The following is a 15,417-nucleotide window of genomic DNA, read 5'->3' as shown; positions in this document are numbered from 1 at the left end:
ATTTAATGTCCTCTTTGCCAAATAATTGCAGAACGCCAAGTAAGCAGATACTGTAGCAACACTGTAATACTGGGTTGTACAGTTGTATCTTAAATAATTTATATCATTCAATCCCTAATGCACATGTAATGATAGCATGTGAGGGAGCTCTGGTTACCACACTGTTACCTCAGACTGGGGTAATTACCCAGCCCAGGGGCATTTGAGAGAATCAATACAATAAATGCTCAGATCTGTGCCTGGTGGGATATTTTGATTGGTCCGGGTGGAACTGACTGACATGGTACAACCAAATGATCACTTCGACACGTGTTTTAATTCCACATGTACAGGATTCTCGGAAGCTTTATTAACGGCAACTAACTTTAAATATTTTGGATTCCACTTCAAAGTTACTAGAGCCAATTTTTTACATTTCTAGAGTAGCTACAATGTAATAAATAAACAGCTGGAATGAAGAACAGACCTGTACTGGGCATATTAATCAGTTAATATGATGCACAACAATATTCGACATTAGGTGAACAGCAAAACAAGCCCTGTATGCTAATTGCTAGCTTGCTTTATGTATATTGGTTACTAAGCTTGCAATGTTAGTCTACATTTTTATGCAAATATATGTATTAATCTATGTTTTTATCTAAACACATAAGCCAATGAGTAAACAATTAGCCCTCATTGGCCAATGAGTAAGCATATTACCTTAACCCTAACCTGAGTAAACAAATGTTATGTACAGTGTCATGATATATCATATGTTATATGTTAAACATTTTTCCAAATAAATGCAAAATTCGTTTTCAGTCGAAATGCTTCCTAATAAGAATGGTTATGAATGGAGCCCTAAAGATGGCGCAATTTCTTTTAAAACAGCATCAAAAAGCCTGATAAATTGTTAAGTACTCTGATAAGATTAGCTAGTTTGGTCTAGCTCGTTTGTCCACTACAGCAAAAACACCAGATTTGACAACTTCTGGTTTAGAAATTTAATTTGATGCTATGCTTTCAACAAATTTCCGAGCATATTTCTTAAAGGCACAAGCTAATTTTCCCATTTTCCTGTGCTGCTACAATGTAATGCGAGAAGAATAAAAAATACACTTCTGAGATAATTTCATATTCTATTACATTTCCACAGCATTAGCACAACATTAGCATTTTCGGTTATCTTAGCTGTCCCTACAGCCAAAAATTCCTATTAGCATACATACAAAAGGTAATCTAGCATGAATCTAGAGGCTAAAATGAAACAAAGTGATCATTTATGCTAAATAACATGAAGTGATTTTTTGTTATTAGTAAATATTAGCAGAAAATTGTTAGGGTTATGGTAGTTAGAATAGTGAACATTACTTAATCAGTAAAGTATACTGTATATACTATATAGTATAGTATGATATACATTCATCACTCACTTGTATACTCTTAGAAAAAAGTATTCTTAAAAGGTACTTTTGTCAAATAATGGCTCCACCTTTCTAAAGGAGTTCCATATCGAACCCTTTTAGAAAGCTCCAATGGAATTTTTTTATCAAAGGGGTGTAAGGGATTCTCTATATCGATGAACCAAAGAACCCTGTGCAGTACTAGATGCAAGCCTTTTTTTCAAAGCATGTGGGCTCACTTCTTTAAAACATTGATGTATTTCATTTTATATTTTAGACTCCAGACTTTTAACAAATCACGTTCGACATGCCTGACAACTATGGGACCACCACGCTTAACATTTCTAGATTAATGGGAAATTCAGACAGGGCTACTCCACTGTAAGGAAGGAGGCCTTGCATAAGGAAGGAGGCCTTTCTAGCAAAACCACGTATATCACATTACACCATCAGAGCCAAGCCAAGAAAGCATGACAGGAGAGTATAGCCTCCTGTCTCTTTTATGGGGTGAAAAAAAAAATAAACACTTAATGACAGTGAAGCAAATTGATTCCTATAGAGCTCTGATATTTTTATGCCTAGAAACCATTGAAGAGTAAAACATATCATTTAAAGGGGCCCATGCATGAGAGATCACAGAGATTTAGTTTTTCTTGGAAAGAAAAAATACCCTCACCGGACACATTACTAGGAATACATGTACACCTGCTCATTCATGGAGTTATCCAATCAGCCAGTCATGTGGAGGCAGCGAAATGATACGGCAGATACATCAAACACCATACATCAAAAACAGCAGAAAACTGTCATCTCAGTGACTTTGAATTTTGTATGATTGTTGGTGCTAGATGAGCTGGTATTTCAGAAACTGCTGGGATATAATTGCACAACAGTCTCAAAATTTTACACAGAATAGTGCAAGAAATAGTGAGCAGCAGTTCTGTGGTTGGAACTTGTTGATGAGAGAGAAGAATGACCAGCTGACAGGAAGGCTATGGTAACTCAAATAACCACTCTTTACAAAGGTGGTAAGCAGAAAAGCATCCCAGAATGTACAACATATCGATCTTTGAGGCTGACAGGCAGCGACAGCAGAATACTGCATCGGATTCCACTCCTGTCAGACAAGAACAGGAATCTGAGGCTACAGTGGGCACAGGCTAAACGAAACTGAAGAAATATCACCTGGTCTGATGAACTATAATTTCTGGTTGGGTTAGAATTTGGCATCAAAACACCATGAATCCATGGACCCAAACCTCCTTGTGTCAACAGGCCAGGCTGGTGGGGGTGGTGGTGGTTTAATGGTGTGGGGAATGCTTTCTTGTTACACACTGGGCCCCGTAATACCAATCGTTTGAATGCCACAACCTATCTGAGTATTGCTGCTGACCATGTGGATCACTTTATGGCCACAATTTCCCCTTTTTTGTAATAGGTACTTCCAGTATAAGCCACTTCACAAAGCAAAAGTCATCTCAAACTGGTTCCATTAACATGACAGTGAGTTCAGTGTACTTTAATGGCCTCCCCAGTCGCCAGATCTAAACGCGTTAGAGCACCTTTGGGATGTGGTAGAATGGGAGATTCGCAGCGTGAATGTGCGGCTGACAAATCTGCAGCAATTATGTCATGCAAGCAAGTCAGCACGGTGGAGAATCTCAAAGGAATGTTTCTAAGACCTTGTGGAATCCATGTCATGAAGAATTGATGCTGTTTTGAGAGCAAAGGGGATCCCACCCAGTATTACTAAATTTTCCAAGGAAATAGGTTGTTTCAGGCAACATTTCAGGTTTTTTTTTTTTTTTTAACAGGATCTCATATCTGTTCACTGTCATACACTGTGGCAAAATTTAAGGTAAATAAGGTAACAAGGAGATCTCTCAACATATGCCTAGATGCAAGATGATGCAGCTGTGAGTAATAGGCCTTAGGCAGAATGAAATGGTGTTTTAATAGCTGTACTTTGACTACAAAGTGTACCTAAATGGACACCAGGAATCATTTTAACCCTTCTCTTTGGTGTCATTAATCCCTGAAGCCCAGCTATCGAAAGGGTTACAACCAGACATTCAATGGGCCATGGAATAAGCATTGGCGTTCTCGTAAAATGCCTATTGAATTGTGAATCAATACACCTGAGGCTAAAAGCTTATTGAAGAAGGGAGGGGCAGAAGAAGAACAGAGACCAGGGGAGGACAAATACAAAAGGACAAATAAATTTATTAGCTAGCCCACCAGGCAAGTAAAAGTTCCAATGTCCTTGCCTAGTCTTATGCTTTGTTCGCCTGGAAAACTAACTAGGCTAAAAGGTAGCTAACGTAATTTAACCCAAGCTAACGAGTTTAGTACATTAACACAGTGAGTACTCGAGTTCTTGGGATAACTTCATTTATTTTACCCTGATAATGTCTTCGTATCAGTATCAGTACCCTTGACAAAATGGCAGTAAGGCAAACATTTTGGCTATGAGCTATGGTTTTCTCTTCTCAGATCAGTCAATTCTGACCTTTTGTCTGACATTGTCTGATATTAGGAGAGTTATAAGACAGCTTTGGTCTGTAACATTGTGCAATCATTTTCATCTTTGTTTTCACATCATTACGCTTAGCTCCCTAAAAAATTCTCAGTTGAAACATATAGTTGAGCAGGGGGAAGGTTTCAATAACAGCATTCCATCTCTTCCTGTAATGTCTAAAAATGTTGGAGACACTTGTAGGGGGATCTTTGTCCACTTGTCTACATTTTAAGCTCCTTTATATTCATAGGTCACTGTTCAATTCGAAGTTTTCATTCACCTTGTTGAAAGCTCTACCTATGGCCCTAAGTCTGAACCTCCTGACAGAAGCAACCAGGTTTTGACCTGAAATATCCATAGCAGAATTGTCTTCAGCAGAGACCCTGAATTTTAAAAGCCCCAGAAAACTTATTGAGCTTCTTGCAGGAAGTATCAATCCTTTCTTTCTTTCTTCTCTCTCAATCTCGTTTTTTTTCTCAACACATTAGCACGTTCAGCCAACTCCATATCATGGTATCAGTATTTTTTTTATTTCTCTTCTCCTTCTTTTTCATCAGTATTCTTTCACACATCTGCGTTTCCTGTGCAAATGAGGACTTTTATAGCTATTAAAGCCCGTCAGTAAGAATGTGACCCTGCCTTTCCTCTCTGTCATACAGCTAGCATGGTTTTCAACACTTCCTGAGAAAAAGGACATAGTCCTTCACTGATTGCATTTATCTGAGGCCCAATCCCAAGAGAGAACGGAACTAGGCTTTCCTCCCAGCTATTACAGCTCAATTGAACAGACTGAGTCAATAGTTGCACGTTCATGGCATCAAACAAACAGTGTGACACACAGTTCCAAACATTAGAGAGAACAGGACACATCATTCCTGCCTGTACTCGGTTTATTTGGAATACAAAACTGATGGCTCCCTCCACGTAAAAAGAAAAGAACAACTTCGCTTCCAAAGAACAACTCATTCCGCTTTTCCATCTACTTTGGATTAACGCTCTTATATGCTGTTACTTGTGATCTCTACTACTGATTAGCTACAGAAACAGCACAGCAAACACTACAATATTTCTCGCCAATACAACAATAAATGTGCTATATGAAAGAGATAATGTTGAATAAGTTGTCTGAACAATATATTCTGAGGAGGTAAAGAACAATGGCTCTGTGAGAGAGAGAAAGCAAGCAGTGTAATGAGGAACTCACGTGTATTGGCTATAGTCTATATGCTAGAGAGAGAGAGAGAGAGAGAGAGAGAGAGAGGAAAAGATAAAGACTGAAGCACTGGCTTTTACCATGCAGTTCATAGCGAAGTGGTTGTGCTGAGTCTGCAGCTCCAGTACGTGCTGGTGGTTGGCGCCAATCTCAGTGTAGCTGGTCAGGAAAAGGCCCTTGTTGTGAACAATCCAGTCAAACATCTAGAAAGACAGTAAAGAGTGAAGAGAGGTTATAAAAGGGAGCAAGCTGAGGCACAGGACATTGATCTAAACCAGATCTAAACCAGTAAACTTCCAGTCATTAGGAAAAAACCCAATCTGGCAATAAGACAATAAATGCTAGTATTAGTGCCAGTAGCAAATGGTGAAAAAGGTACCAAGGTTTCTGGCTATCTTGCTTAAACTGGTAGAATGTGCCTTTATAATTACTAATATCACACTCTACCACTATCTAAACCCTTGACCACTATTCAATATCATTCAAAAATATTAGCATTGACAACGCCATTTAATACCATTAAAAATAATGTTACCATTCAATATCATTAAACAAAAGAAATTAGCATCAACCATACCATTCAATACTATTAAACAATAAATTAGCACCAACCATACCATATAATACCATACTACAATATTACCACCAACTATACCAATCAATTCCATTCAACAGGAAGAGCACCAACTACACCATTCAACTCCATTCAAGAGTATTTCCACCAGCTACTCCATCCAACTCCATTCAAGAGTATTTCCACCAGCTACTCCATCCAACTCCATTCAAGAGTATTACCACCAGCTACACCATTCAACTCCATTCAAGAGTTTTACCACCAGCTATACCATTCAATACCATTCAACAGTATTAGCATCAACTACACCATTCAACACCATACTACAGTTTTAATGCCAACGATACCATTCAACAATTAATTTAGCACCACCATACCATTCAAAACTCTTCAACAGCAGCTACACCATTCAATACTGGTCAAGACTATTAGCACTGAACCATAACATTCAATATCATTCAACAGTATAAGTACCAATCAAACCATTTAATACTGTTGAAAATAATGTTAATGTTATGTTATGGTAATGTTGAACCATCCATACCAGGCAATGCTTTTAACAAAAAATCGTTATAACGTTCAATACCAGTCAACCGTATTATCTGCAACCATACCATTCAGTACCATTTGACAATATGAGCACTATATATAGCATTCAATACCATTCAACAGAATTAGCACTAACCATTCCCTTCAACGACTTCATTAGGACCAAGCATACCACTCAGTACCACTGAACAAGTATGAGCCTCAACCATTTGAGAAAAAGTATCATGCCTACAATTGTTTTAACATTAGCATCCACTCAATGGTTCAATACAATTCAGTACAACAAAATATTAGCACCATCCCTACCGCTTAAGACCATAAAACAATATTAACCGTATCAATCCCAACAGTCAGCACCAGGCGGTATCATATAGTACTAAACCTTCTTCAACCTAGCATTAATTCAACCATTCAATAATCATACCAGTACTAGCACTATTACTATTAATACTATTCAACAATATAAGAATCAACAAACTATCTCACACAATCAGAACAAAGTCTACTTTCCAAAACTAACCATTCAAGGACTATTACCAACAATAGTGAGGCACTGATAGTGGTAGATAATAGCCCAATTTTTGAAATTTCCTACAATGTACTCTCTATCTATCTATCTATCCATCCATTCATCCATCCATCCATTAGCACCCAAACTATTTACCAACCAAAATAGAGCTCATCATTTGTCACTGTAGCCCTACACACCTTCTCAGCGTCCTGCTCAAATAGCCGCAGCTGAAAGCACTGGTCCAGTTTGAGCTTTCGTCCATGCCAGGCCTGGTGCAGGTGCTGGCGGGCAGTGCGCAGCTCCTCCAGCAGAGCTGAGACCTTGGGCGTCAGGCCCTGTACATCACCACCAGTCTTCGTGCCAGCCTGCACACGCTGCAGAAGCCGTTGGCCCTCAGCCTCCAGTTCCTCGGTTGGAGCCCTGGCTACACGTTTCTTCAGAGCACTGTGCTCGTCCATGGCACATCGTGCCACCTCCAGGTCAGCAGGGAGATCGCGGCGTGACACCAGCTCCTGGAGCTCCTTGAGACGGGCGAGTGCGCGCGCCACATTACCTGCAAACTCCTCAAAGGCTACGCGCACCTCAATCCACTCGTCATGATCGTAGTCCAGACTTCCATCCAGATCGGCCGTCAGCTGTGATGGGTCCACCACCTTAGACAAGCCCTCCAGAGATACCATTATTGTCTGTAGTAATGCAGGGAGAAATGAAAACACCATTACATCACTTTGATGGCAGCATAACATTAAACCTTAACCATTAACCCTTGATATGAGCCTTTAGACTACATTTCAGCCCAGTTTGGAATATGCAAAAAACAACATGTCCATTCCAATATTTAAATAAGTGGGTAGGGTTGCCACATCACAGTTCCAGGCTACTAGGAATGATTCTGAACTTCTGAAACCAGAAAAATCCAGGTGGATTTTTTGAGGTAAATCACCCCTAGGTGTGAATGTGCATGTGAGATGCCCTGCAATGGACTGGCATCCCATCCAGGGTGTATTCCTACATCATGACCATTGTTCCTGAAATAGGCTCCAGATCCACTGTAAGCTGGACCAGGATAAAGTGCTTACTGAAGATGAATGAATGAATTAATATTTATATATGAATAGGACCGCAAAAGAATTTTGGTTTTTGGCTAGCTAGATTTTTCATCTCAGTGGCAAACTTTTGAGATCTTTTCATCTGTACGTAGCTTATTATGGCATTTCTGCAATGCAGTTACTTCTAAAACCTGACTAACACAGCCAGGTAATGCTAAATAATGCGAGCCAGCAAAACCTTAAACATATCAAATATAATGAGCTCTATTGGGAGCTCGTTATAAATATTGCCAAAAAAGTTACAATTTTAAGAGCTACAGTGAATAAACTCTGACTTTTTTATTGTGGTAATATATTTGACAAAATTAAAAAATAGCAAGTTTTCTCTTCACAGAATTAACTTTACATGTTCACATTAATACAGAAGGCTAGAACTCTTAACTCCAGCTGCACTAACCCTTTCTTCTACAACATTATGGCAGCCTTCCCATCTTAGCATATTTTCCTGTTATCATACCCTCAGTGGGAGTTTTCCGTCATACAGGAATTGCGCTTTTACAAACAAACCTATTAAGGCTTGTGTTCAGCAGGAAAGTGCTCCCTGACAGATCATTTACACCCCATGCTTTACTTAAGACTAACCAGAGAACATTCCAGAGATTTCATGTGGTTAGAAACAACATCGAACACACGTGGAACAACTCTCGGTTCTATGAATGAGCTCCCCGGAGAAAGAGGATTTTAACCTTTTAACCTTTGCAGTTGAAATAACTGTGAAATACTCAAAACATGTATAGTATTTGGATACTCAGGGTGTAACACAATGACACTGTCTGTAACCATTTAGCAATTCAAATATCTGTATCTGTATTCGGATTTAAACCTGAAATGGGCGTGGCCTGATCAGGAAGTTAAAAAAAAAAAAAAGCTGGAAAAACCCAGAGGTAGAAATGCCAGTACTGTCAGCAGGTTGTGTGAATTCTGGCTCTGACAGTTCCTCAACCTCAGCTACATCACTCGAGTCAGCTCGAAAATAAACACCTCTCCCACGCATGACGTTTCTGTACATTTCTGGTAATCCTTCTTTAAAAAAAAAAAAAAGAAGAAAGAAAAGCAAAAACAACTAGCGTGCGTTATATTCGCGTCTGAATCTGTATCTGCAAAACATATACTATATATTCACATTAATACAATGTATTTTACATTTCATAAATGTCATACCATACATTTCTCAATTATTATCTCAATTAAAACTTGTATCATTCTTTATATTATTACCACAAAATGAAAATCAATGAACTGTTTACTTTTTTTAGTCTAAAACCTTTTTTAATAGTTGATTTTTTTTGCTTTTAATAGAGTTTTCTTATCTCGGAAAGTGCACTAGCACTAACACTGTAGCTAGCAAGCAACAAACATTACAATTACTGAAGCTAGCTAAATTTTACAATGGGAACAATTTCAATTCCTGGCAATATACAATATGACTGTTAATCAACATTACATTAGCTAACAAAATGTTAGCTGAAAGGCGTGTGTTTAAATTGCATTTGCAAACATACTTCTCCTTCCAACTGAATAACAAGGCTAGTCCTGGTGTTTTGTAGCGTGCATTTTAAAAATTGCAATATATATATAACTGATTATATACCTAATAAAACTGCTAATATACTCTGTTTTATATAATCATGAGATTTTATTAGTGAAATCTAGATTATTGGGTATCGTTTTGCCATTTCAGCCCACTATAGACCCATAAGTGTACACATAAGTAATGGTTTTAATTCTGTGCCGTGTTGTGCTGCGTAACCTGATTGTACAGGAAACGCTTTTATCTTGTCTCTTTGCTTAAATGGGTCAGCTCTAATTTTACCAGCTCTAGTTTTACACTAGCACAGAAAATGTTCCTGAAACCTAATATCCCTGTGTGTTTACTTTCCCTGTTTCAGGTTTTGAACATCAAACTGGCACAAACTATGACTTGAGCACAGATTCAAAACTCAAAGAACTTTTCTGCTTTGATGAAAGTGTTTATGTATAAATGTACGGTCGCTGTTTTAACACCTCACCTCAAACTCGAACTTAGAGCTGCCGAAGTTGGTCCTCTGTTTCTGCCAGAAGTTGTCGGGTTTGATGATGAGCGCGACGTGGATGCAGGACGGGAAAGACTCCTGCAGGATCTTCAGCAGAGGCTTGATGGAGTCCCATTTGGAGCCTCGCATGTCCACGATGACGGTGAAGCCATGCCTGCTGACCTCCTCGCTGTGGAGAAATAACACTTTTGAAAACAACATCTGGATGTGCGTACTGAGTAGTACTACTAAACTGTAATACTCACTGTTACAGCAGAGGAGAAAAACTTGGAAGAGAGCTAATATCCACAGCTGCACTTTCCACACAGTCTGAGTCTTACATTAAACTGAACAGAGCACATGTGCTCCACTGAATCATACTGACCACCCAAGGGGAGGGAGGAGAGAGAGAGAGAGAGAGAGAGAGAGAGAGAGAGAGAGATTGAGAAACACAGAGAAATGGACTGAGACCGAGAAAGAGACAGAGAGAGATGGATAGAGACAGACAGCAAGAGAAACTCACAGAGCGAGACAGAGAGAGATGAGAAAGAAACACAGAGAAAGACAGAGAGACACACAGGGAAAGACAAAGAAAGAGAGACAGAGAGTCAGACAGGAAGAATGAAAGAGAGATGGACAGAGACAGATTAAGTGTGACTGAGAGAGATAGTGAGAGAGACAGACAGAGAGAGAAAGACAGTGAGACAGAAAGAGACAGAGATAAAGTGAAGGGGAGAGAAACAGGTGAGAGGGGAAATGGGAAAGAAATAAAGTGAAAGAGTGAGAGAAAGAGGAAAATAGAAAGGAAAGAGGGAGAGGGGGGAAGAGTTCAGAGAGAGGGTTGAAGAAAACAAACGAGTAAATGAAAGAGATGGAAGAAGAGAGATACCGATAGAGAGAAAGAGGGAGAGAAAAAAGTATGCTTGTGCAAAATAACCTGAGAGCTGCAAAAAATGTGAAGGACAAGAGAATGAGAAATCTTTTCAGATCAAATTTACCATATTTATTAAACACTCCGATTCAGACCCAGTTCTGGACGGATGGATGGATGCTGACAGATCCGGAGCTCTAGAAAGAAAATAATGGAAATGGACACGGAGGTAAACCCTGACCTGGGGATGCCTGCGAGGTAGGCAATGAGGCGTCGCAGATCCTCCTGTCTTATTCTGTCATGGTTGGTCCTGGCTGGGAAAGTGAGAACCGGGCCTCCTCGTCTGTCTCGACCTCCTGCAGAGCAGACCAACACCATGACACATCGCACCCTGACCACCAGCTCCGTTAGACGCTCCACATAAACGAATTAATAAAAGTGTGTACTGATATGGTCAAGTGTTCTCTTAAGAGATTGACTAAGTTTATTTAACATTTTTTGGAAGGAGTCTCCAGTGCCAGGGCTTTGTAACAGTCAGACTTAAAGCTGTAACTTTGACTTTTCAGACAAGAAGAGTTTGCGCTTTCTGTTCATTTTGTCTTATCACCTACCTAAAGAGTGCGAAAAAGAGAGGTTGGTGAAGGAACGACTGTTTACAGCTGCTATAACTTAAATCAAAACAGGAAATAGTTTTTACGTTCCACAACTTTAAACATAACTCAAGTTGAGGCCAAAAGTTGACATACACCTAAGCTAAAGACATTCAATTTCAATTTTTCACATTTCATGTTAGCATACATTTCCTGTTTTACATCAATTAGGGTATCTACTTTATTTCCATAAAAGGTCATTTCAAAATAATAGCCACTTGCCATGTATTTTCTTATGTCCCTTTTCCAGCAAAACAGCCCCACAACAGGATGCTGCCACCCCCATGTTTCACAGCTGGGATGGTGTTCTTTGGATTTAAAACCTTAGACTTTGTCCTCCAAACAAAGCGCTGATCATCATGGCCAAACTGTTTGATTTTAGTTTCATTTGACCAGAAAACTCTGCAACAACCTGCAAACCTTTTTAAGCCAGGCTTGGATTTGGGGCTTCTTCCTTGTGCAACAGCCTTTCAGGTCATGGTAATGTAGGATTATTTTACTGCTGAATGTACATACTTTGGTACATGAAGTTTAGGTTGTAAACTTTTCCCATGGTAAAATACAGCCACAGGTGCACTCCCAATTAACCCTAATTATGAGAATTGGCCAAACAGAAGCTTATAAAAGTCAATAGATACATTTCTGGAATCTTCCAGATTGTTGAAAAGAGACAGTCAACTTGGTGTATGTAAACAGAAGCCCACAATTGTCTAGTGTCACTGTGATTGACAGGGGAGTGAGAGGATATGCCATTCATCCCACCTAGACGACATGGCCAATTTTGCTCCCTTGGCTTTCGGCCACGGACTGCTGTGGTGTCGTCGGAATTCAACCTTGCATTGCTATACCACTTGTGAGAAGTGTGATGCATGTTGTGTGTTGACTCGCCTGATAAAAATGCCACCCTCTCTTTCAGAATAGGCAGCACCTCGATGGCCTTCATCTCCTCATTTCTGTTGAACCCTATAAAGATTGAAGAGAGCCGTTACCCCACAATACACATTAATGATCATTTCTGAAGCACACACAGCACCACATACAATCTGACACATTGCGTTTGTCACAAGCACACCCTTTCATATGCTCTTCATTAAAAGAAATCTATAATACCAGAAGTGAATTCATTAATATTATATTAATACTGTAGCGGTGCCATGCTTTGGATGAAGTACTGAAGTGCTCTCCCGCCTCCTCACCAGATGGCATGATATTAATACCTGAGGAAGAGTCAGAAGGGTTGTATCCACCTGTTTATAAGCAAATGTACATTAGAGACCTTGAAGGAGAACCAGCTTTCTACCACATGTCTCTTTGTAAGTCAAACAGACACCAACAAATTCTACGTGAACATCATTATCACATATCATTACCTGCCAATCAGGTTCCTAAAACAGCCCATGTTGCCTATTTTGCAAAGTGACATTCAAAACAGTCGAGACAGAAGAAAGCAAACCGCTCCCAGCCGTGTATTATTGATGTTTCTGGATGTGGACAGCGTGTTTTTTAGTGCATGCAGCTCCAACCTCGCTGTTATCGATCCCATTAGCTCAGGCAGCGAGTCAGCAGTAGTCAGGCATCACTGCCCATTATAATGCATTATGTCACTGCGTTTAACTGCCCTGCGCAGCACGACTTTGGGGAAATGATCAGTCACTGCAGAGAGGTTAGTCAAAAATGACAGGATATGTGTATAATGGAGCTTCTGGATCTTTTGCAAATTTGAAATGAACTCAGCTTTTTAAAAAAAAAAAAAAAATCTTATAACTGTTGCATTTCATGAGCTGCTGTTATGTTGCTTACTTTGGTGGAACCAACAACAACAATCAATTTTTTAGCCCTCCCATTCAATATCATGACCAGTCGTCAATGATTACAATGTTTTGTATTTGTTTGGTGCCTAATTATTTAAAGATTTTGATTCTGGCCTTCCACACTTCTTATATGGTCTCTGCTTCCTGTTTTTGTTACAGTTAATTAGTATTACCTGTTTTTTGTTTTCACCTTGGCTGGTATGGAATATCCATTAATTATGGAATATCATTTTTTTCCCTTGGTTTTTTTTTTTTTTTAAACCTCTGCTGCTTGTGCTTTGACCCCAGCAAAAGATTTTGAGTATGATTATCGTACTTACCTTAATAAACACACTTCTAAAATACACGGCTTTATTTCCTTTAATAAACACACTTCTAGTATGCACATGTTTCCTTATAATATAAAATTTTGTAATCTGTCACAAAACACATCTGGCATGTCACACTCAGGCTGGAGTAATACTATTCTCGGTGCGGTTTCTCCACAGCGCATATACATGCAACTATCATCAACAGGTGTCTTCTGACATTTGCTTGGCTGGAAAAATCACAAAGACATTCAAGGGGATAACTCGTACTCAAAGACAGACGTGTTTACACAAACAAACCATAGCTGACAGCTAAGACATCGGATACAAACTGTCATCAGCTGCCTTTTTTAAAACCACAATTGGTCTACTGAGGCTCTGATGGGCTTCCAGGCCATTTTTGGGTCAACATATTTTGCCTTTTCATACATTACGGTAAGCTAACAAGACACCACAGGGTCTTCCTTTTGAAGGTATACCAATAAACAATGGTAAAAATCACTGTACTCAACCAGGCACCATACATAAAAGTCAGACCACTGTGCATTGATGAATAATATGTCTCATTTCGATGTACAGCTATAAACAACAAAGCTGAAGCAAACAAACGTAATAGCTTAGGAAATGTGTGAGACATAAATTGTTGGTGTGAGCTGTAATATCTCAGTCATTTAGCACAGAGATAGATTCAGTAAAATAATACATGGGAGGGTCCTGAGTATTTGATTTTTTAGAAGCGCTAATGTTCAGACACTTGTAAGACAAGCCTGTATACCGAATAAATGCATAAGAATATAATTCTTTGCAACACTAAACAGCATTATAATAGATATAAGCAACATGGACTCAAAAAAAATTAATTACCTCAGATTTAGCCTTTATCACAAAAAAATACAATATTGTACCCAAGTATATTTTTTGGTGGCATGAATGTTTTTGAAACGTTGTTTTTAAATCATTGTTTCTAAACATTTCTAAATGTTCCTACAATGTTGTTGCAGCATTCTAAAATGCTAACATGGCTAATAACAAAATGGCACCTACATGCTTGAACCTTGTCTGTCTCAATCAAAATCAGTAAATAATAACACAGTCAAACTGAATAAATGCAGTAATCTTTTGTAATGCTAACAGCATTAAACGGATGCTAATATTGCAAACCAGCCCTGTGGTCTTTACCATGCTAATGCTAAAAATGATTTTACCTCAGATTTAGCCTTTAGCATGTAAAGTAGAATCAGTGTTTATCTGTTTAGGACATGAAAAATTTTAGAGACTTCAAATTAATATTTTTAAGGAATCCCAGCTAACAAATTCAGATTATCAGATCATTTTTTAACATTCTGCGAACTTTTCTGATAACATATGTAGCATTTAGGTAACATTTCTAATAGTGTTAACACAAATGGGTATCAATGTCTTTCACTGCTATTAATAAACAAATGTGAGCACCAATGATTAATACTTTTGCTTTATGTACTGAAGAATTCAAAACCTAATAGTAAATATATCACATTTTGAAGTACAACCTATTTAACCTAGGTGCTATGTGTGCTAATTATTCTGCTAACTCTCCCAACTGTGCTAATTCTTCTGCTGTTTAACTGCAAAGAGTTTTACAACAAAGTAAAAAAAAAGATTCAATATTTTTTATCCCAATGTGACACACTCAAGTAATCAGCCCACAAATTTGGCCACTATTATTAACACTTCATTTGCAGCTCATGAATAATAAAAGGATAACTCTCTGCAGGAGGCTAGGCTCAATTTTCAGTCCTAAGTACTCTGAGTACCAAGGGTCACTGTGTGAAGTGAGGTATCCAAACCATGGTCATTAAAGAGATGCTCGTTTTATAAATGGGAAACTTGTCTACAGTCTTGAAGTGGTGGAAATGTTTTTTTTTTT

At 38.7% G+C, this 15,417-nt stretch overlaps 1 protein-coding gene across 8 annotated transcripts in view; it reads right to left on the bottom strand.

The window, feature by feature from the left end:
* triob (trio Rho guanine nucleotide exchange factor b) overlaps positions 1-15,417 on the bottom strand; it is a 125,560-nt gene that overhangs the window by 75,679 nt on the left and 34,464 nt on the right. For 7 of the 8 annotated variants that reach the window (XM_026926128.3, XM_053238324.1, XM_053238381.1 and 4 more), the window contains 5 exons: positions 12,281-12,355; positions 10,984-11,098; positions 9,869-10,061; positions 6,948-7,436; positions 5,197-5,319 (listed from right to left, as the gene is read on the bottom strand). In XM_026926128.3, the coding sequence (XP_026781929.3) occupies positions 5,197-5,319; positions 6,948-7,436; positions 9,869-10,061; positions 10,984-11,098; positions 12,281-12,355 (995 nt within the window). Of the gene's footprint in view, positions 1-5,196; positions 5,320-6,947; positions 7,437-9,868; positions 10,062-10,137; positions 10,958-10,983; positions 11,099-12,280; positions 12,356-15,417 lie in introns of those variants that run through there. The other variant, XM_053238340.1, reaches the window with a different exon arrangement.

The sequence above is a fragment of the Pangasianodon hypophthalmus genome, chromosome 1, assembly GCF_027358585.1.
Source record: "Pangasianodon hypophthalmus isolate fPanHyp1 chromosome 1, fPanHyp1.pri, whole genome shotgun sequence".
Lineage (NCBI taxonomy): Eukaryota > Metazoa > Chordata > Actinopteri > Siluriformes > Pangasiidae > Pangasianodon > Pangasianodon hypophthalmus.
The sequence above is the reverse complement of the archived record's forward strand: the minus strand, read 5'-3'. Positions and strand labels throughout refer to the sequence as shown.